At 60.7% G+C, this 955-nt stretch overlaps 1 protein-coding gene across 1 annotated transcript in view; it reads right to left on the bottom strand.

The window, feature by feature from the left end:
- ETH_00040000 (uncharacterized protein) overlaps positions 1-828 on the bottom strand; it is a gene marked incomplete at both ends in the record, with an annotated part of 4121 nt that extends 3293 nt beyond the window's left edge. Inside the window, one exon of the mRNA XM_013374775.1 lies at positions 202-828. Within this exon, the coding sequence (XP_013230229.1) occupies positions 202-828 (627 nt within the window). The remainder of the gene's footprint in view (positions 1-201) is intronic.
- Positions 829-955: the final 127 nt, after the last annotated feature.

Genomic DNA, 955 nt, shown 5'->3' on the forward strand with positions numbered 1-955 from the left:
CGAAGCAGCAGCAGCTCCTGCAAACAGCAGCACCAGCACGATAGCAGCAGCAGCAGCAGCAGCAGCAACAGCAGTAGCAGGGGCAAACAAACAGCACCGACGAAAGCGGAGAGCATCACAAGTGGAGAGCCAACAGTAAACCCCGCATCAGCTGCTGCTACAGGTACTGCAGCAGCAGCAGCAGCAGCAGCAACAACTCACCACTACGGCATTCAGGCGAACCAGTGGCGGCTCGTGCGGCTCCAGCTGCGCCGCGAGAAGCTCCACAGCTAGCTGCAGCAGCTGCTGCTGCGTGACGGGCTTTTTCTGTCTGGGACTTGCTGCAGCAGCAGCAGCAGCAGCAGCCCTCTTGTCCTTGCTGTGGGGCCTCAAGGGGGAGGTGCTGCTGCCAACAGTCCCAGCAGCAACAGCAAGCTTCCCCAGCACATGGATGGCCAAGGCCCTCACACGCAGCGGCAGCGGCTCAAATTGCTGCTGCTGCTGCTGCTGCTGCTGCTGCTCTTGAGGACAGAGCCTGCGCCGCTTGCTGTGGGCCTCGGCGGTCTGCTGCTGCAAGGGACGGAAGGGAGACAGGGCGGACGCAACAAGAGCAGCAGCCTGAGGAGACTCTATCCTGCTGCTGCTGTTGTTGTTGTTGCTGCTGCTGCTGTTGCTGCAGCACAGCTGCTCATCCGTAGGAGACGAAGAGGCCTCGCAGCAAGTCGGAGATGGTGCTGCTGCTGTACTTGCACTTGGCAGCAGCCTCAGATTTTCGTCGGTTTCGTTGTGCTGTTGCTGCTGTCCCTGCTGCTGCTGCTGCTGCTGCTGCGCCCACGAATAATCAGACATGGCAACTCGTTGGATTGCTGAGGGGAGTTTGTCGAGAACGAGGGCCTGCAGCAGCACCAGCAACAGCGGAAACAGCAGCAGCAGCAGCAGCGGTTACAGACGCGAAGACAGCAGCGGCAGCAGCAGC

This window comes from Eimeria tenella, genomic scaffold (assembly GCF_000499545.2).
Source record: "Eimeria tenella Houghton genomic scaffold, Eth_scaff2290, whole genome shotgun sequence".
NCBI lineage: Eukaryota > Apicomplexa > Conoidasida > Eucoccidiorida > Eimeriidae > Eimeria > Eimeria tenella.